At 37.4% G+C, this 20,732-nt stretch overlaps 2 protein-coding genes across 2 annotated transcripts; one reads left to right on the forward strand and one right to left on the reverse strand.

Moving 5' to 3' along the window:
- The first annotated feature begins 1,228 nt into the window (after nucleotides 1-1,228).
- Nucleotides 1,229-13,141, forward strand: LOC144437521 (peptidase inhibitor 15-like). The gene is made up of 10 exons (XM_078126462.1): nucleotides 1,229-1,860; nucleotides 4,810-5,052; nucleotides 7,462-7,571; nucleotides 8,260-8,351; nucleotides 9,315-9,344; nucleotides 9,828-9,917; nucleotides 10,317-10,433; nucleotides 10,631-10,657; nucleotides 11,374-11,473; nucleotides 11,978-13,141. Exons 1-10 carry the CDS (start codon nucleotides 1,591-1,593, stop codon nucleotides 12,141-12,143), a joined length of 1,245 nt encoding a protein of 414 aa, XP_077982588.1. The 5' UTR covers nucleotides 1,229-1,590; the 3' UTR covers nucleotides 12,144-13,141.
- A 670-nt stretch (nucleotides 13,142-13,811) lies between these two features.
- Nucleotides 13,812-18,839, reverse strand: LOC144437822 (uncharacterized). Its single transcript, XM_078126848.1, has 6 exons — nucleotides 18,754-18,839; nucleotides 17,869-17,977; nucleotides 17,193-17,526; nucleotides 16,581-16,754; nucleotides 15,562-15,800; nucleotides 13,812-14,948 (listed from the first exon to the last, which is right to left on the reverse strand). Exons 1-6 carry the CDS (start codon nucleotides 18,828-18,830, stop codon nucleotides 14,727-14,729), a joined length of 1,155 nt encoding a protein of 384 aa, XP_077982974.1. The 5' UTR covers nucleotides 18,831-18,839; the 3' UTR covers nucleotides 13,812-14,726.
- Between the last annotated feature and the right edge of the window lie 1,893 nt (nucleotides 18,840-20,732).

The raw sequence follows: 20,732 nt of genomic DNA on the forward strand, positions 1-20,732 counted from the left end.
AGTTTAGGGTCGGCAGTGAAAAATTAGGTGGGGTCGGGTAACTGATACCAAACAATTTTTGTTTAGGCCTAAGCAATAATGACACCTATACAAAGCATAAAAGTTTTTTTTGACAAGTATACGTACTCTTAAAAATGAACTCTCGGAAGGGATGTCGACCAGTTCATTTCCATAAAGTAAATAATACCATGATAAGCGAATTCTCTATGTAATAAATTGTATGTTGTTGACATTTCTGGCTTTGTGATGGTACTATAATGAATCACAGGGCATGTAAATGCAGAATTCATTATAAACTGTTATATTATACAGTCAAGATGTTTTTATTTTTGTATTTACTTGGAGCTCAGACAACCTCTTGTGTTATGACGTCAGTGCAATCAGACACTAAAAATTCTTGTGTTTACATAATTTTCAGACAATTCTAGTCATGTCATATTTATGTTTATTTTAGTATAAAAAAATGTAATATCAGTTGATCAGAAATAAAGTCTATATCTTTTAGCAACAAGTGAGTGTTATGAATCCAATTAAGTTGTTTACTTTCCTTGTTTGTAACAGGTTCCATTCATCCACGGTCTGATGTCAGCAGTTATATAATTATACCACCCCAATACTTGTATTCTGACAATTTTGACTACTGTACGTACGGACCTGACTCTGTTTTTACAACCAAATGACATGTGTAATAATTCCTTACATGTATAATTTGATAACATTATTACATTATTATGATATTGTGTACCTTAGCGCGTATAAAACAGCAATAATTAGATGTTATGTGCCCCCCCCCCCCCCAATAAGGAACTTGCAAACCCGCCATGTTGAATGTTGTATCATGGGAAATGTGATAATAAATACTAATCAATTAGTATTGTAAACAATGTTCCCTATTGTTTTCTTCGTTCAGCCAAGGAAAATAGAAAATACTCGTGAGCTAAGGGACCTTTGTCACGACTCGTCTAGTGACTCATAGTGACAACCCTTAAGTCACGAGTATTTTCTAGCTGAATGAAGAACAATATTGGAAAATAACATAATTATACCAGCGCCACTGATCAAAGAAAAATTGGGGAAAGTAATGGCAATTTTGAACACAGCAGAACCAGTGACGTAAACAAGCGTTGTCGTGACATAGAACGACTAGGGTATACATGTACATCCCATATTTTTTGTCAAATGTGCATGGGTGTAAGCGCATTCGTCTGTAATCATTTGACTGCATGGGCAATTAAAACGACCCGGCCACCCCTTTGTGATAATGGTAGTGTCATAATGTTCACGACTTTCTCTGACAGAGGGCAGACGACACGACGGACACACAGTGTACAGTCGGACAGAAGTAAATGCTTGAATATTCAAGTATTTAAGACGACGGTAGTCTTTACTAGCAAGCCAGCAGATGAAGTATATTCCGCCCGGATATTGCAACCGTGTGAAACATCTCTCAAAAAATACATCTAATCCGGCAGATTAAGTGCTGAACTGCATTTATCATCGTTATCAACCCAGGCATGCAGAATATGGAAGTGAAACTTGACTGAAACAAAATACACTGACGATATTAATTAACTCGTGTATCCGTCAAAAATGATCTCTAAATCTGAGTTCTCATTGCAAACTGCAGTGTTGGTTTTCCTCGCATGTCTATCACTCGTACCAGGAAAGAATACACCGTCCATAACTAAATCAAATAAATCCTTCTTCAACCTCAAACCAGCCACAAAGACAGAGAAAACCAATCACCGAGTGAAACGATCAACTGACTTCAGTACTGCTGACATTGCTAGCCTTCTGGATCGTCACAACTATCACCGCAGTAATGTTGATAACCCAACGGCTGCCGACATGATATATATGGTAATGTATTGAATATTAAAAAAATATCTTTCTAAATTTAATTTCCAACTACATGTTTTACTTTAGAATTATCTCTCTTTGCCATGTTTCCGCTATTTCTTCCATTCCGGACTTAGCTAACAATTTCGTTATACAATATAATAATATTACGTAGTCCGACGTGTACCTCGACGTCACTTTCCATACGTGATCATGGCATGGTTCAACATGGGAAGTACAAGCTTTATTACCCCTGAAAGTCGCACAATTACAAACGGAGTTTATGAGCTCTCAGGTGAAAACACACATAAAAATTAAACTTATTGTGATATAATTTTTCATACCGACGTATGCTATCGATAGTAGCAACAATACAACACTGGTACTATACTTTACTGTGTTAATTTTATCTTTAAAGGGGGGGGGGGGTTGAAGAATATACTTAATCGCATCGACTCGTCGTGTGTCCGATTGAAGTGTATATTTTTAACGAAATTTATTTCCTTACATCTCTGAAATGCAATCAGCCAACACCAAAAAAACCGCAATAGCCATTTTAAATTGCGAGGACTGGTATAAAAAAAACAGCAAACACATTCATTTCGAAGGCAATGTTAGTATAAGAGATGTTAAAGGAAACGACGTGTCATGTGAAAGTGGAGTAGAGTTGGTGGCTGGTACCGGTTGTCAACAACAACCCCGTGTTGTGTTAGTAATAACGACACTTGTACAGTATCAATCACTCGAAGTAAATAACACGGTTTAGAAGTGTTGTCATTATGCAACAGCTTATAGTTTTGTGTTAATTTATTCGATACCTTGTACCTCAACGTTTAAACAAACTCATCAATAATTGTACCCATGTTTAGATATATCCATTGCATGGCCTGGAGGTTAGTTTTTTGTCATTAAAGTCTCTGTGTTGTTAGCCGGCAACATTTGAACGTTTGGAATATTTATCGTATGAGAGTAAAACATACACACGAATGGAAATCGAGCTAAACACAGTGTATTGTGTTGTGATACAAATATTGATCGCGTTTGTTCCAGTTTGTTTATGTAAGTGAGGTTATATTGAGCAGAAACCGGTTGTTAATATTGCCTTAATATAAAAAAATATATATAAATACCACCCTAGTCAAGAAATGTTGTAAAGGGACTATTGAGTACTTCCTCAGTCCATTCTCGAACAACTTGAACGACGAGGAACGTAAGCGAAATTGGGGATGACACCTAATACATACACGGAGTACGGGTACTCGATTCTATTTCGGGATGGTTTGAGACTAAGACCCAATTACAAATAATACATAGGTTTCAGCCCTAGACAATGGAGACAGTTTATCAATCAATAAATGAACAGGTACGGGGTGCAGTATATCAGCCCCCGGGGGATTTACAATGTGCGTCCGCGGTGAAGCAGTAACTATGGTAGAGGAATCTCTCAGAGAACCAGGTAACCCTGTAGAGGAGGGATATCTCGTAGATCCCTGTTGAAGGTCAGTATATCTACAGATCAGTTGAATTGTATTGGTAAATGCCATCGTAAATAATCCAAACAAAGTCTTTTCGATAAAATTGACGTTAATCCCATAACCCTGGGCTGTGAGCTTTTTAGAAAAAAATTCTTCTGTAAGTGTAAGGATAAACAAAACAGTAGTTAAGAGCCGGTCTCACCTATGCAGACTTGAACTATACTCATTGAGGTGAAGCCAGGTGCCCCCTAGATATCCAACACTCCAACGCATACACGTACGTTTTATTTATTCGAGTCTACAACCCGTGACTAGTTCACATTCCTGCGTTCTGAAATTTCTCAAATACATATTCTTGTATAAAATCCTACTTCAGTATACCTAGGCTATGATCTTAAAATTACTTCCCTTACACATGTACAGTACTATTTCCCTTTATTTTTAAGCCAAGAAAAGTAAACCATGACGTCATGTCCCTAGTGTGTGCCTCAGAAATAAAAAAAAAATGTTAAAACTGTGCTCGAAGTGACTGTTTTAACTTTTACATTAGAGAATGTTTTTTTTAAACTTACTTTCAACTTAAGTTATTACTTCTAATATTTAAACTCATTCTGTTCATTTTTACTAAAAAAAGAAAATTAAGCCCGGTCTGTTAAAATCAGCAACAACAAATAAATCAGGGTCGCCAATTTTTTTTTTTTTTTAAATACTATTCTAAAGTCAAAATGATACCAAAATTAAGTTATCATATTAAGATATCGCTGAATACTGATATGGTTAAGTCTATGGGAAAATCAGTAACATATTTTCTTTTTTAAAAACGCCGAAACCATCCTTTGTATTTAGGGCCTAGGAACAAACTCTCAAATAGCAAAGTTTGGAGACAACTTCGATTTCCATACACAGAAATAATTATTAGTCATCTAGGCGCATTTCTCCCTCAGTACGGTATCGAAATGTTGACAGATCTGGACAACTCGAATAGCTGTCTTCAACCGTATCGAAGCTCATATTTATCATTAATTCTTATCAAGAAGTATGCGTGATCGCCCTAGCCTGAAATTATTGAGTTTTGGCTCAGCTCAAAGCGAACTCTAGTTACTGACCTAAACTCTTTTTTCTTTCTTTTTTTTAAAGAAAGTACTTAGTCTAGTCTAGAATTTTTTTTTTAGAAATAGGTCCGCTTATAGCTGCAAAACTTACAATTTTTGGAAATATTCTAGAAGTAGAATGGCACTGAAAATGATAAATGTTTTAGGACAGACATGAACAAAAGAAACGAGACCGGCATACCACTAAGTGTCACAGTTCACTCTATTGCAATCGCTACTACTGAGTTTCGCATAGGTTGTTTTCTCAGGCAGAACTGTGGAAAGGTCCCCACATGTATTAATAAGAATACTCAGTATTCAAATCGTTCATAAAATGCCACAGAGAATTCGATTTATATTAAATATGTATTCAATAAAAAATCAAACTAACAATCCTCTTACAGGTATGGGATGACGACTTAGCCAGCATGGCACAAGAATGGTCAGAGATGTGTGAATGGGAACACGGTAACCCAACCAACATATCACCGTTCTCAAGTGTCGGGCAGAATTTATGGATGGTTGGAGGTGTCTCGTCTTCACATAACACTGACCCAGACGCACCTGTTGACGCTTGGTACAATGAAGTGCGTGATTACAACTATGACGATTTGAGTTGTTCAGCTGTTTGTGGCCACTACACTCAAGTAAGTCAATTGGTGGTGGTGGTGGTGGGGGGGGGGCGTGGCATTCGCACTACAACTGACGTTAAGTGTCTTAATTCTAATGATATCATTCTATTTTAAAGATACCATATGTAAGTTCGACCAGGTTGTTTTGTGGAATAAACGGTGTAATGTATACCTACTGCCTGTTTCATGTTGTGTACGTGTTCACAGCCTCCGTTTGATACAACCACGCAGAAACCAATAAGAAATTGCACATTCTATAAGTCTTAACCTTTAAGATAACAAGATCGCATTTTATTCTTGCTACACTGTTGTCTATAAAATGAAACAAACCATTGAAACGCACTGCAACTAGACATACGGTCTGCAATGTTTTGATGTCTGCATTTGCTGTCTACATGGTGGCATGTTAGTTCATTTCATTTTTTTAGACAAAATGTTGCAAGAAATTGTATTCTTACAATCTTGCTATCTTAAAGTGTACAATGTGCAGTTTCTTAGTGGTTTCTGCGTGTTTGTATCAAACAGAGCCAATGAACACTAACATGACACGAGCGGTACTTGTATTATGCTGTCATTCCCATCCTATCTATCTCTTGAACTCAGTAGTTGAGTTTGCAATTGGTTCGGTTCACTTGACTTGTAATACCATTACTAATGTATACTACAATGTAATGTTATTATGCAGCAAGTGTTTTAACAATATATTAGTGAATATATTTGTTAATAAAAGTACAAATATCGATTCTGAGTTGAATGAGTAATCTATATAGGTGTGACCCAAGCCTTAGGTTCATGGCAGTCATTTTTACCACAGGAAGGTTACTTGTCTGTGTTTTTACGAATTGTGACTCGAACGTAATAGGTTATCCATCATTCAATTACTTTACCGCAGACATCAAATGTCAGAGAGTGAACAAGAAGTACACTGTACGATGTACATATAATTGGTAAACCGTTTGTAGTAACTATGCCTATCTATTTCTATAGCTTGTTTGTTTGTTTTATATCATGGATACGAAGCCATACCAAGTGTTGTACCCCCGGGCTAAAATGTATTGTATTTCATTACCCTGTCACGGGAGTCGTGTTAACTTGCTAAGGTTTTACTGGTGACAATAGGGTTCTTTTCTGACACGTGTATAATCTGAAGCTTAGACCATGTTCTAGTGATCTGAGCCAGAAGCTGCTGCTATTGGGTTACACAGCAACTTGCTAAACGCGAGAAATTGAGACGATATATGTTCCTATTTCTTTGTGTTATTGATGATAGACCAGATGTTACCAAATCTTTGCCCAGTGCAGACAGTCGCATCTTTATCTTGTTTACGTACCTTTCAGGCGGAACTTTGGTATAGATGTATACCCCGGCTTATGTGACGTCATTATAAACAATGACGACATTTCCAGACAAATGTTGGCAGAAAATAAGTCTTCAAGGTACAACATTGAATATGGCATTGTTACTAGTATACTGTCGGCAAGTTTAAAGGGTTATTTGAGAAGCGAAATATTGAGGATTATTGAACAGTTTCCCAACAACCGCAACGAAATCCATACCGATCTCTCTGAAGAGATATTCATCCCTAACGGTTTACACTCTTGCTACCAAATCACATGATTGTTGCCATGGTAGTCAAAGCAATGAAGGGTCGATTCGTTTAAACTACACTGACCTTATTTTCCGTCCTAAGCAACTTGACTTGAATAAGTACTTGGATTCGTCCGTTTCCTACCAAATATGTATATCAAAGCCCGCCCCCTTGCGGTTGGAAGATGCGTCTCAAGGAGAAGGCCGATACCAGACGTATAATACAAGAGCACAAAGAAAGAAAAAATTACGAAAGAAAAAAATCGAACTTTTTAAAAATATTTTTTTAACTGTACTTCTTGGGATAATGGGTATTTCATTTTCTTGGTACAATTTCTATCAGCCTGAACGGATCTACAGCCAAAAGAAATATACGCTGGTTTTTGAGATGCCCTGTGTCATTGGTAACAGATTGCCGAGTCGAGCCATGACGCAATGTCTTATTCGTGAACAAACAAACAAACAAACAAACAAACAAACAAACAAATGACTAAATAAATAAATAAAATTATGAATAAATAAATAAATAAATGAAAATGACAACAAAGTTTACGAGATTAATCTGGTTCAATGAGGACAGCGACGTTGTGTGGGACCGTTGCCATAGTTTACTGTAGTGACTGTCTAACCGCTGGGGGGGGGGGAATGATACATTTATTACGAATGAATCTTTCCGTTTATTCTTCAACATTATGTACTTACATATACACATACACCGAATGTACAGTTTGAAACGTTTTTTTGTGACTTCGTTCTTTAAGAAAACGAGAAACTAAGTGTAGTGTTGAGTGTCTTGTTAATATCGGTGATGTTGGTTCATTTTTTCTCTTCAACAGGTGGTATGGGCGTCTTCCTATGCCGTTGGATGCGGGAAAGCTTTCTGTTCAAGTGTGACGTCATCGTCCTTTACCAACGCCGTCATTGTTACCTGTAACTACGGACCAGCGTAAGTTTTAAGTCAAGTCACTGTATTACATCAATACTCTCAACAACTGGGCAAAATTGTCCAAATAGTAATTCTTTGGGAATTTTACGACAAAGGCAAAGTGCACGTGGGCCAAGCGAGTACTAGTATCGGAGGAAGACAGTCATATGACCAATACTTCTGACTCCCTCAGGCTACATTGCCACAGGACTGCTGGACGTTCAGTGTGTTCATTTATGATAAAACGGAATCTAAGATTTCACATATTTCACATTTATCGGAATCATGTTCGATACTTCAGCTGACATAACATACAACTAAGTCCACGAAACATGAAACAAAACGTCTTCCGACTCAAACAAAAAAATTACGCTACCTTTATCGTTTGTTCAACAAAACTCTTACTAACAATGCTATATTTTATCGTCTGGCAAAAACAGTGCTATATTTTATCGTCTGGCATAACAAATACCTTACCAACAGTGCTACATTTTGTCGTCTCGCTTGACAAATGTCTCTGCTGCTAATGTTAGTAACATTTTTGTTGAGCCAGACGATACGAACTAGCACTATGCACTATCGTCTACCTACCTACCTACCTACAATCTAGCACTGTTGGCACGATTTTTATCAAACCAGACGACGTTTTCTCCCAGGTTTCGTGATTTTGGTTGTATCTTTCAATAAAAATCTCATTTGTGTATTTCAGTGGCAATTACGCACAAACCAAACCCTACAAATCGGGCAGTGCATGCACTAAATGTGACTCAGGTATCGGTGAATGTTACGAAAACCAATGCCGTGAGTATAATAGTACATTCTATACACACATTCCACACATAAGTTAGTCCAAGTTATATTTTGATGTTCTATGCAACGAATTTTAGTATTTGTTCAACTTCAGCGCCGCATGAACACTGTACACATGTGATTACCATTTTGGTGTCAATATGTGTAACGTAGAAATCACTTTTAATAAAACCAACTAACATATTATGAAGTTTTGTAATGATGTTTCTACATTCTGGTAAACTTGACTATAATGTTATTTGAGCCCTATCTAAATGTGACTCGGGTATCGGTGAATGTTACGAAAATCAATGCCGTGAGTATAGTAGTACATTCTATGCACACATTCCACATTTGCTGTTCTATGCAACACACTTTTAGTTTTGTTCAACTTCTGCGCATGAACACTATAAACATGAGAATGACATTTTTAAGAAATCACTAACATATTATGAAGTCATTCTGGTAAACTTGACTCACGTTATTTGAGCTCTTTCACTACCAGGCTTTGTTAAAGTGGCACAAACTGAGTTTTTCACTCAAGTGAAAATACTTAATATGAAGACCACCATTTACACTATTCTAGTATTATGCTAATACAGATGCATGCCTTCTATGACATTACAATTGTCTATTGGTATTACTGAATAGTTAACTGAATAGTTGGGATTTTCTTTAATATTTATGTGTGTAACAAATTACGTCATAGGCTCGTTTATAAGTTGTATCTTGATGCCAGGTTTGAGTTCAACCTATTGCAAGTGATGGTATAAGTATCCTTCAGTAGTATAATACAGCGATTACCTTTTAAAAAACCCAGCCAAAATTACTCCCCAAAAGATATAAACTCGGTTTATGCCCCTTTAATGAAAAGTTATTGGATAACCATCTTTATTGACTAATCCTGTTATCTTGCGTTGGTTACTTGAGGACAATGTTTCACTAAGGGTACCATTCTTCACATTTCTTCCACAGGACTCTGCTCAGACCATAGCGAAGAATGTGGTAAGTTTACAACATTTCATTTCCCATCTTGCATGTTCACGCGTATGCATTACGTCAGAACATCCACCTCCCGTCAACCCACCTACAACCAACCAACCAACCAACCAACCAACCAACCTACCTACCTACCTACCCACCCACCCACTCACCTACCCACACATCCACATACTTATCTACCCTACCCATCCACCCTTACACCCACTCTTGGTCACCCACCAACCAGACCACCTACCGACCGACCGACATACATACCTACCTACCTGCCTACCTATCTACGTACCTACATACCTATCCACCCACCCAACTACCTGTGAACACAGTACAAACGTCACCAGGAAATTCAGGTACTGTTTGCATCATGAATGTATACGAGTTCGTCCGGTAAGAATTCAACTCTTTTTAGATTTGCTTCATTATGAAAAAGGAAAAAAAAGGTCTTGATATAACACAAGGGGAAAACTGACATGTTCTTATATATTTCAGAATGTAAAGCCGTCTGTAACCACTGTGGATCATTGCATGAGAACTGTACATGTACGTGTCAGAATGGATGGTATGGAAGTGACTGCTCAAGTAAGCGTTTTATATCTTTAAATTTACTTCTACCTGCCTTTCTCACACATTTTTCACACAATTGAGTTTCTAATAGGACTTGTTATAACAGTCCAAAATTTTCGATTTGTTTTGTTCCTCATTTTTTTAGTTCGCTCTACGTATCTACATAAATTGGGGCATGCCCATATCGATCAGTCGATTCATTCACTGAGATGAAAAACTATTGTTGAGAAAAATGACAAAACGGTCAGTCGAATATAGAGATACAGTTTTGTAATCTCACGTTTAACTGAGTTCAAGTTGAACAATTTGAAAACAGATCTTCTGACTCAGATTTGTTTTCATAAATCATGCACTCACCTACAGATGAACGTCCGTTTTATCAAACTAAACTCGTATATATATTTTACTTTTCAGCTAAATGTCGAGATACTCACGCTAACTGTGGTTCTAACCCAGGCTGGTACGATTCGTCGACATGTAGTTTGGGAAGCTTTGTGCCTGAAAACTGTCCTCTGATGTGTGGTGTTTGCAGTAAGTGTCATTCAACTACTAGGAGTACATATATCATCTCTAACTGTATATAAAAGAATTCAGATTTTCTTCAGTTATATTAATCTGTTGCCATTGCCCCATCGTTACATCATGTATCAAATTATTTGTAAGTGTCCTATTTAATTGCAAACATGTTGCATGTAGGTGATTTTTTCTCTAAAAACTTCGCCTTTCAGATGCCGCTGATCCAAACTCCAATTGTGGTAAGACTTTCGATATGTTTTCTTTTGAAATAAAAAAACATACGACTTTGTGTATGTGTTCATGTATGCACGTGTCTGCCTGTCTGCCTGACTGACTGTCTGTCTGTCTGTCTGTCTGTCTGTCTGTCTGTCTGTCTGTCTGTCTGCTTGCCTGCCTGTCTGCCTGCCTGTCAGCCTATCTGTCTGTCTGTCTGTCTGTCTGTCTGTCTGTCTGTCTGTCTGTCTGTCTGTCTGTCTGTCTGTCTGTCTGTCTGTGTATGTGTATGTGTATGTGTGTGCATGTATGGATGTATGCATGTACGGATGTATGCATGTATGCATGCATGTATGTATGTATGCATGTATGGATGTATGTATGTATGTATGTATGTATGTATGTATGTATGTATGTATGTATGTATGTATGCATGTATGCATGCATGTATGTATGTATGCATGTATGGATGGATGTATGCATGTACGGATGTATGCATGTATGTATGTATGTATGTATGTATGTATGTATGTATGTATGTATGTATGTATGTATGTAAGCAGGGAAAATTACAGTACTGGTAAACAATATATCTCCCTTTTATTTCTGAAGATAAGATATACATCAATCAGACGAAAGAATACAATATACTTGATAACGATTTGGGCTGAAAGAACTATCTAGAATAAGTAAAACATGAAGGAATGTTAAAATAAATCCGATTCGTAACTTTCCTCCACAGATGAAGGTAGTGGTAACGGAGTGGCTATTGCTTTGGGTATAGTCTTCACTCTCTTAGTTGTAGCTGGTATTCTGATTGCTGGATTCTTCCTCATCAAAAAGTGAGTTTTACATAAACATATATATAGTTATGTGGATTGATTCAGACCCAAAATGATCATGCAAATTGTAGCTCAAGTGTAAACAAAGTTTACATACCATACACAGGCTTGCCTTGAGGAGTGTGTTCTACCATTGCCGCATAGAGACCTGTCGATTTTACGACGATTTAGGGTGGGGTGGGATGTTGTTCTACTATTGCCGCAAAAAAGTGAAAGGCATGGTTGGTTTTACGGCGATGATGGGGGGGGGGGGGGTCTACAATTACCGCAAAGAGGCCAGCGGGTTTGCGACGGTGGGGCGGGGGTTGCTGTTGTTCTAACATTACCGCAAAGCGGTTAGTTTTACCGACTACGTACATGTACGTACCATGCGAATATTGAGCAATAAATCAATAAAAACGGTTACCACTGCTTTGTAGAAAGAATCTCTGGGAACACAACGCACGGAGACATTAGGAATAAAATATAACCATTCCATATTATTTTGTTTGCCATAATTTTCAGATATAAACCACATTTATTGACGAGATGGAGTAACAGCTTACACAACCTGAGAGCTAAGAAGCCGGCGTCGAAAATTGGAACTGAGACGGCAGATAAGAGTAATGCCAGCACCTCATCTAACAACAAATCAAAGAAGCAAATTAGAAATAAGCCCCCTAAAGTCTAAAATCACATCACATACAACCCCTGCTACAACCATTGTAAGCCTTATAATCCCGTTTGCTTTCATCTACATAACAGCTGAGCAGTAACCAGCTTTTGAATTACGTTTTGATGGTTTCGCCAAGAGACGACGATTGATCATTTTAATTTTTCGGAAAAAAAGTTCTGTTGCGCACTGCCACAACTTGTTTTTTTCTGAAAAGTCCAGTCCACAATAAGGAAGGCCTGCTATTGGTAAACTGTCGTCAAAATAGAAGCAAACGTGAATTAAGAGCTACAGTGGTTGTATATTATCCGATAAACGGGACTTGGGGTCCATTTTTTATGATATTACCTTATACCCAAACAAGGAAGCACGCATAAATCAGTACCAAAATGAAAACTTTCAAATACAAATTTTGACGGCATTTCATAAACTCACATGTAGTGCACATTTTATATAAAAGTGAACTTGACAATGAAGTCACAGCGAATATGTAATCATTTTGGCGGGAAATCTTTATACTTCTAAAGTCAACGACTTTCGCTATAATTATACGGTTGGAAACGGCATGGGATTTCAGTTGAGAGTAAAACAAAAGATGACACGAATATTTCTGACTGGTATCAAAATACATTTTATTTAGGGGAGTTTCTTAAAGTTTTGTAACTCTGAATGTTTTTCATTCAAGATTGACAAATCGATACTGCTGAAATACTGTTACCATTGTGCCATATATTTTTGACAATCATTCCAAACATTTACATTAATTTTACTTTATTGTTGAAGGCTTCCAGGGAAAAATGGTCCCTTGACGCCAAGCCTTTGATATCATTTTACACTACAATGCTGTGTTATTTGTGTCGTGTTTCTGTACGAATACATTGTGTACATGTATGTCGTGTACGAATACATTATTTTACCGTACTCGCACAATTCAATTGCTATATTTTAACCACTAACAACCTTTAGAGCTATCGATGTTTGCTGCCAAGAAACTTGGAGGCTACATGTCTTTCCGCAAAGGCTTTAATTATTATAAGTTGAGATAGATAGATAGAGAGAGAGAGAGAGAGAGAGAGAGAGAGAGAGAGAGAGAGAGAGAGAGGCATTCAGACACACACACACACACACACACACACACACACACACACACACACACAGACAGACAGCCACTGAGTCGGACACAGACAAACAGAGACTAGACAGGCAGGCAAACAGACAGGAAGGCAGAGAGACAGGTAAATATACAAACAAACAAACAAACAAACAAACAAACAAAAGGGAAAAGGAGAGACACATAGTCATAGGCAGATACAGGGAAACAGGACGATATAGCGACTGTTCGATATCATTCTATTTATTCCCTGCAACAAATATATTCTTGTGTGATTTTTAGAAAATAAAGCTGTATTTGATACTATCAAGTATTCGTTTCCCCACCTTTATAGTTTGTCAGGTTACCTGTATGTACACGAATTATCAAGATGACGCCAAATATGCGAGTCAGAACGTGCACAACACCGCTATGCAAGTTATGCTGGTGAATAAAGTGAGAAATAAATATACAGTGTGGGTCCAAGTAGCATATTTAATAAAGAAAGGAAATGACCAATAACTAACCCATGCCTTTATTCATTTATTTCAAAATAACAATAATTTCAAAATATATCACTCAGATATTCATCCGATTTAAAACATAAACATATTTAAGCGTATATTTGATTTTACATACAGACAAAATCAAATCAGAAAAAAATCATTAACTCCAGAAATTCTGTTTGTGAAGAAAAATTATGGCCCCTTTCTTTTTAATCGAAATCGCAATGTAATCTAATATAAGCTAATCGAATCTTGTTGGTTTATGGTTGATTCGGTATTATAGTTTGTGGAGACGTATACGAAATAAAACATGTTCTGGAAAATTACCAGCAACAGATGTGGAAGTAGTTAAGAAGAACAGACAAAGGAAATAATTTCCTTGTACGTGGGTATATGCTGTGGTAGGGCGCCCTCAGGCATCGGCCAACTCCTTTCCTTAAATTTGGGGCAGGCCGGTGAGGGCGGAGCGACAGAAAGTACCTTATTTATATGTTACAGTCCATGTTTGCATAAACTAGCACATTTACTTGATGAAAATACTTACGTAAAACCTCAATTAAACTATAATGGATGTATGGCATTAATGTAGTTTCATGACGTTGTTTCATGACCGGGTTTCAGTATACATGCATATACTTAAAAGGTGTATGACATCAAATTTTACTATGCCTAAATATAAGTTATGACAATAGCTATAATGGTACGTACTATAAGTTTGGTTCGGAAGCAGCGGGTAGAAAACTATGAGGAAATTGTAATACGTAGCATAAAATAACAACAATCAACAAACAACGCAGACAAAAACACGCACGCACGCACGCATGCGTGTGCACACATACACATACATATACCGTGGAAGTATACTTCCATGAATAAAACACAGGAAACGCGTATAACCTCAGCTTATATCTCTGTAAACTCAAACAAGACAATCAAGATTCGTTCGATAATCTGACATTCAACTCAATGAATATTCCGATTCACTGCCATCTAGCAAGGAAGAAACTATTTGCTGGCCAGATCTAGTTTGTTGATATTAGGAGCATGTCGCTGCATTTCGACCAGGAAGCCATTGATGAAAGAGAGACTCATTGAAGGGTCGAAGCGAATCTGCACCATCATTCGCTTTCCCCAGGGAGGCATCAGCGTTCCTATGGTAACGTAACGATCGTTGTAACTCTGAGTGACAGGATCCTCGCCATGCCATTGTTTCATACAGAAATCAAGCTGTGGATAACAAAATAGAGGAAAAAAGTTGAAATATCACTTTATTCACAGATGATGCTACAATCGAAACAAGTTAATATGAAACAGTGTACACACAGTGAACTGACTGATCGAGCTCATGCTACATCACACATCTGTTTCCTGACAGGACTATGGACTGTGGATTTCCGTTTTCTTTGAACCTTTGAAATAAGCCCCGCCAATGCACTTCACGACTCAATCATAGTAGTCTGGCGTCTTTAGAGTCGTGAACTGCGTGGACGTGGCCGGGACTTATTTCGTAGTTCGTAATAGCTATTCATATTGTGACTTAGTAACATCACTAAGACATTTGAATACAACGAGTGAGAGCTCTGCCTGCTGTTCACAGGCGATTACTATACTATTCTCTATGCAATTTGAATAGACCCCCTGGGCATGCATATCATGGAGGTACATTGCATCTTCTACCTCCAAGGTAAATTACTGTATTCTCTCTTATTTGACATTGCTTTTTTCTTTCTTCTCCTTGAATTATCCTCGACTATATCCCATGCTTGCCGAAATAACTTCTGAAGCAACCATTGGGAATTTCAAATAGGACCATCTAGTTACAATTATTTTGCTGACTTACTTCGCAAAATGAACAGAATGGCTTGAAGCAGCAGCAGATACCTTCCAAAAACTTGGCAATGGGTGGCTTTTCTCCCCGTACGTTGGAATCGCTCTGCACGCCAATAGCACACTGCAGGTCGATACTACGACATCCTTCAACTGGAAGACTCTGAAGGTACATACTGTCTCCCAGTTTAATAGACAAGTGGTAGGTATCTGGTTTCGTCTTTAATAAAGATGGTCCAGTAAGGGATGACACTGTTTTAATGTAAAAAGAAATCATTACTACCGACTGAGGGGGGGGGGGGTATACGTATATTTTACAATGTCAATGTGTAACCAAGGTCATATTTACAACAAAATGCATTTCAAAAGGCGACTCCGAGATGACAACGAAGTCCCAGTGCAAGGCAGAGAATGTTGTACACTTATGGCCGGGCTATGAGGACACTTGTCAAACATCTATTAACATAAGGGCTGTTAGCAACAATTTCCCTGAGGTTAAAAACTCGAGTAAAGTAGCTGCTAGGCAAAACTGTACAGAGGAATATGACGTCTACTAATATCCGAATAAGGCCAGGCAATAATCATTTTATAACACATAACGTTCATAGGCACACAGTCTTTCCATAGTCAAAGCAAATCATTGTTAGACTCTCCTGCTGTATGAATAGTATCCTATGGAAAATAGCATGCGACTTGTGCCCTACTCTATGCAAATTGAGGTCACTATGAATCACTAATCCATATCATGTGACATGATCTAACCCAATCACTGAAGCCTGTGTGAAAACGATGTGTTATGAATAGTAGAATTTTCGGCGTTTATATTCCCCCGTATATCGTACCATAAATGAAACAACCGCGTTTTATACAAATATTTTCCACCACATTACTGGTGACCTTCCCCCTTTAAGTGCAGATTTGGTCTTACAATTAACCTATCAGTGTCGAGATCTCTTAAAACACAAACAAACAAACAAACAAACAAACAAACAAACAAACAAACAAACAAACAAGCAAGTATTTAGGTCTTACCAATGCCATTTTCAGCAGACAGTAATAACAATCGTCGAGTAGTAAGGAACGCTCTGCCATGTGTCATCGGAGGTTTGTTTGTCAAACACTGACTATTCTCGTCAAGGAATATAACACTGGTATAGTATATGTACTGGTTGTTGAGTAAGACTCGCTCATCTTCAAAGAGTACAGCTGTAATAGAGAAATCGAGAATTGATTTATTAAGAGATTTAAACAGTAAAGCAGAGTTATAAGAATTACCTGCATAATGTATGTATGTATGTATGTATGTATGTATGTATGTATGTATGTATGTATGTATGTATGTATGTATGTATGTATGTATGTATGTATGTATGTATGTATGTGTATGTGTGTGTGTGTGTGCGTGCGTGCGTGCGTGTGTGCGTGCGTGCGTGCGTGTGTGTGTATGTATGTATGTATGTATGTATGTATGTATGTATGTATGTATGTATGTATGTATGTATGTATGTATGTATGTATGTAAATTAGTCATTGTGTTATAGTGTAAATTATTCATCGCTAATTTTAAAATCTTGGTTCTTACCTACCAATGATATTAATTTTACTACCAACATATAAACCATTAATTACGATAGTAGTACTCACTTGAAAGTATTTGTTCATAGGTAAGATTGTCTTGGTGTGCTTGATAGTGTTGTATACCTTCTCGGTACATCGACTCTGCATTCTCGTTGATGGCCCGACTGAGTCGCCCGTGACTTTTGTGTACAGTTGTGCATTGTTGAAGTACTTGGATAGACAAAGGGTCAAACATGTTTTGGTTGAATGTTTGTGGAAAACCACGCCCTCCCTCGGGTATCGGTTGTATCGGTGCAGGCTCCGTGGTGACGGCACGAGGAGGACTCGGAGGAGGTAGAGGCACTTTTGCTTCGGACGCTCCATCAATCTCTGTTGGTGTACCGGCGTTGTCGGCTCTTGGCTGGAACATAATCAACTCTTAAATTTAGACATACACAATGTACAGTATACATGTGGAAATGTTTCAAATCATAATCACTAACTTTCATTACAACTTAAAGAAAAAACTGACGAATTATACGAAATTATTCAAATAATTCTCGGGGGTTACCCAGAAATAAAATACTCAACTTAAAGTTAACACCATGCATGAAAAAAATGCTTTTTTACATTTTAAGGCTAATATCACGTTAGATTTCAACTTAATTAACTGCTACTTAATTAACTTTAACTTAATTAATTTCAACTTAATTACTTCAACTTATTGTGAACAAATATCTGTAGTCGCAAAAGTAGCACTTACCTCTGAACACACTGATGTCATTTTGGCGTTTTCACACGAGCTAAAATCCCAGCAAAAAGTGGATGTTTTCTTTTCCTGACTAACTTCCGCAAACACAGTTACCACAATTCTGTGTATATATTAACAAGTGAAAGATATATCGTTTGGCCTGTATCTGTCATATTTTGTGTATTATCATCAGATCATGCCATATACAACATGCTAATTACTTTGTTTTATTTCCGGCCTGTATCAACCCGAATACATTCCTACCGAGGCCGAAAACGACAAATCGGTCTTCTAGTTCAAGTGTCGGTCTTCTAATTCAAAAAACCGGTCTTCTAATTGAAAAATCTGTCTTCTAATTCAAGTGTCGGTCTTCTAGTTCAAGTGTCGGTCTTCTAACTCAACCACATGACCCCGAAAATAGACTACACATACATACACATATCCCCACACACACACATACCTGAACTCCACTCCCCCACACATAAAGACTAATGCCTGACGACAGATGAAAGTCCAGTATCACAGCAGCACGTCACACCTCTCGTATTAAAACTTATTTCGATGTTTTCAAAAGACTATCTCCATATCGGTACTCTCTGTTTTTGTCCATATTTTATCTGAATACACTCCTAATTTCTCTTCATAGAATCCAAAATTTAAATAAACACAAACAAAAAACATCCTAAACAAACAACAACAAAATCGTCAACCTCAGATATTCAGAATTTGCTTATCATTCACCAAAATGATAAATCCTTCTGTAAGCCCCGAGGACGACAGCAGTATTAGAAGCTTGGAATATCATACGTATTCGCAATGAAACTTTAGACCTATCTTAAAAAGAGGATCATGAAGCCCCAAACAAATGAGAATCCCTTATAAGATATGGTTACATACCTTGAATGAGTGCTGTCTTGTAGGGTTCTTATAGACAAGGAAATTACGAGCCTGTATGATGAGCAATCACTGCGCATGAAATAGCCTTTATTGAAGCACTGGCAACATATCTCGCATTTCAATCTTTTTTTTATATCGACGAAGAATTTTTACTTCCCTAACTGCTGATACTATATACAAGTATTCATTTAACAGGATGTGAAAGAATCTGCCTTACGTTTCCTTTTGATACCAAACACAGTACTGGGAATTCGGAGGATCTTCACTTTCGAACTAGTAAGTGAATGCCACGAGTACATACATAGATAGCTTTGTATAAATAAAGAAGCTTAGACTATGTGTTCCGTTCTCAAATCACAATGCGCTCCTCATATCATATCAAAGACTCCAGGAGGCAATTCAAATTGAAATGGGCTACAACCGGAAAGTTAACAAAATTAGAATGTTATCGGCAAAACTAAAGCAAACCCGAAACCAGGAAAAAAACACCCCGTGAACTGAAAACTAATGAGAACATTAACGCATTGATGTTCTACTTCCATGTAACATACTGTTTCTCACAGAGAACCGTTACAACAGTTTTTTCATTTCATTATGTTCTCGGCTCATCATAAATTAATTAAAAAAACAACAACATCGAATCTTAGTCTCGGTTACCCAGACTCTCACCGCTGGGGGCTCTTCTACGAGACCACCCAGACGAGATGATACGTTTGACATGAAGTATTCCCCAGCATGCACTGCTCTAGAAGCTACTTCCTACGCGGGCGAGTTGGAATCTCGCTTGGGGAGATCTCGTAGGCAGAGCCCCCAGCGGCTATCGTGTCTGGGATTAGACACTAACTCTTCAAATTAAAATATCCAATATCATGTCTGTATAAATTCCAGGAGTTGACCCTTTTTAGTGTTTTTTCATCAATTTAAATAATTGGATCATTTTATCGCTATGAACACTTTGACTTTTACATACGTGCTTTGAACAAAACGTGACCAGCATGCATTTTTTTGCATCAAAGCCATACAGACACGAATTATATCTGATCCGGTACGTCAGGTGACCTGAATCGCTTGGTCTAAAATCGGCTAATTATATCATTCAAAATGGCAATTACTTGAGTGACGCCATATTAATTTCCACGTTTTCCTGACCCAACCTACTCATAGACTCTACTGTCTATGACCTACCGGATATCTATTTCTTGAATCTCACCAAAAATAACAATGGCGCCCTCTATGGCCAGACCAGTGATGGTAAGCTAATAATTCACTTTCACGTTTGTCGAACTTTAACATTTATTTAGTAATAAGAAAAAAACGATCACCAGAAGAAAATTTACTGTCACTAAGTTTGTACAATTCGCGACTATTTAAAAAATGATGGCAGGGGGGAGGAGGTTGTTTATTGACTTTCATTTTAGTCAACATATATATTAAGACAAAAAAAGAAAGAACATTAAAGAAAATAAATTTATAGTCAATTCATAGTAAATCATTTTCACGACTATTTAGATATTGATAGAGGGGTACTTATTTTCACTTCTGACTCTGTCCGAGTAAATACACATATATATTAAAATATAAGTAACCAATTAATATAAGTAGTAAGTAATTGACCAAGAAAGAAATGAACTCACATTAGAAGGTCTACAATCAATTAATAGAGAACCACTCACAATTATTTCGCTAATAAGGATGGGATGGGTGGGGGTGAAGGGTGGGGTGGGGGTTTACTTTTGTTTTTGCGATTAGGTACACGTACATAAATATATTATCAAGAAAAATAAAGCCCGCTAGAAAGCTTAGAGTGAGTTCGTAGAAAACCATTCATGACTTTCGAGGGTGAGATGTGGATATTTACTTTCTCTATCTATTACAAGGAAATAACGCATATTTGAAAGTTCATAGTGAAATCATAATAAACCATTCACGGCTGTTTCGAGAAATGATGGGGAGGGGTGGGGGTAATACTTTCCTTTTGG

The sequence above is a fragment of the Glandiceps talaboti genome, chromosome 7 (assembly GCF_964340395.1).
Source record: "Glandiceps talaboti chromosome 7, keGlaTala1.1, whole genome shotgun sequence".
Classification (NCBI taxonomy): Eukaryota; Metazoa; Hemichordata; class Enteropneusta; family Spengelidae; genus Glandiceps; species Glandiceps talaboti.

Excerpts from the sequence above, each read along its gene's own strand:
- LOC144437521 (XM_078126462.1), top strand. The coding sequence starts at position 1,591 with ATGATCTCTAAATCTGAGTTCTCATTGCAAACTGCAGTGTTGGTTTTC. Across the intron at positions 9,345-9,827 it reads AGACCATAGCGAAGAATGTG|AATGTAAAGCCGTCTGTAAC; the intron begins GTAAGTTTACAA and ends TATATATTTCAG. Across the intron at positions 11,474-11,977 it reads GGATTCTTCCTCATCAAAAA|ATATAAACCACATTTATTGA; the intron begins GTGAGTTTTACA and ends CATAATTTTCAG.
- LOC144437822 (XM_078126848.1), bottom strand. The coding sequence starts at position 18,830 with ATGCGCAGTGATTGCTCATCATACAGGCTCGTAATTTCCTTGTCTATA. Across the intron at positions 17,978-18,753 it reads CAAGACAGCACTCATTCAAG|AATTGTGGTAACTGTGTTTG; the intron begins GTATGTAACCAT and ends ATATATACACAG. Across the intron at positions 16,755-17,192 it reads CTATGAACAAATACTTTCAA|CTGTACTCTTTGAAGATGAG; the intron begins GTGAGTACTACT and ends TCTCTATTACAG.